This window comes from Diaphorina citri, unplaced genomic scaffold (genome assembly GCF_000475195.1).
Source record: "Diaphorina citri unplaced genomic scaffold, Diaci psyllid genome assembly version 1.1 scaffold135208, whole genome shotgun sequence".
NCBI lineage: Eukaryota > Metazoa > Arthropoda > Insecta > Hemiptera > Psyllidae > Diaphorina > Diaphorina citri.
The window spans coordinates 1-245 of NW_007512135.1; the positions used below are offsets into that span (position 1 = coordinate 1).

At 63.3% G+C, this 245-nt stretch overlaps 1 protein-coding gene across 1 annotated transcript; it reads right to left on the bottom strand.

Annotated features, from left to right (window-relative positions):
• Positions 1-3: 3 nt before the first annotated feature.
• LOC103524170 (vitelline membrane protein Vm26Ab-like) lies at positions 4-240 on the bottom strand (the record flags this gene model as incomplete). The annotated part of the gene is made up of 1 exon (XM_008489174.2): positions 4-240. A coding segment is annotated over one exon (237 nt), but the record flags the coding sequence as incomplete, so codon positions are not given.
• Positions 241-245: the final 5 nt, after the last annotated feature.

The window sequence follows — 245 nt, forward strand, 5'->3', positions numbered from 1 at the left end:
GTAGGTCACATGACTGACGGCTGTGGCTGGAGAGTAGGAAACTCCCAGGGCGGCTGGAGCGTGGTACACTTCAGCAGGTGCGTGGTGTACTTCAGCTACAGCGGCGGGAGCATGGTACACGGGAGCGTGAACCTCAGCTACTGCGGGGGCATGGTAGACTGGGGCAGCTACAGCAGCTGGGGCGTGGTACACTGGGGCAGCTACAGCAGGGGCATGATACACTGGGGCAGCCACAGCAGCCGGGG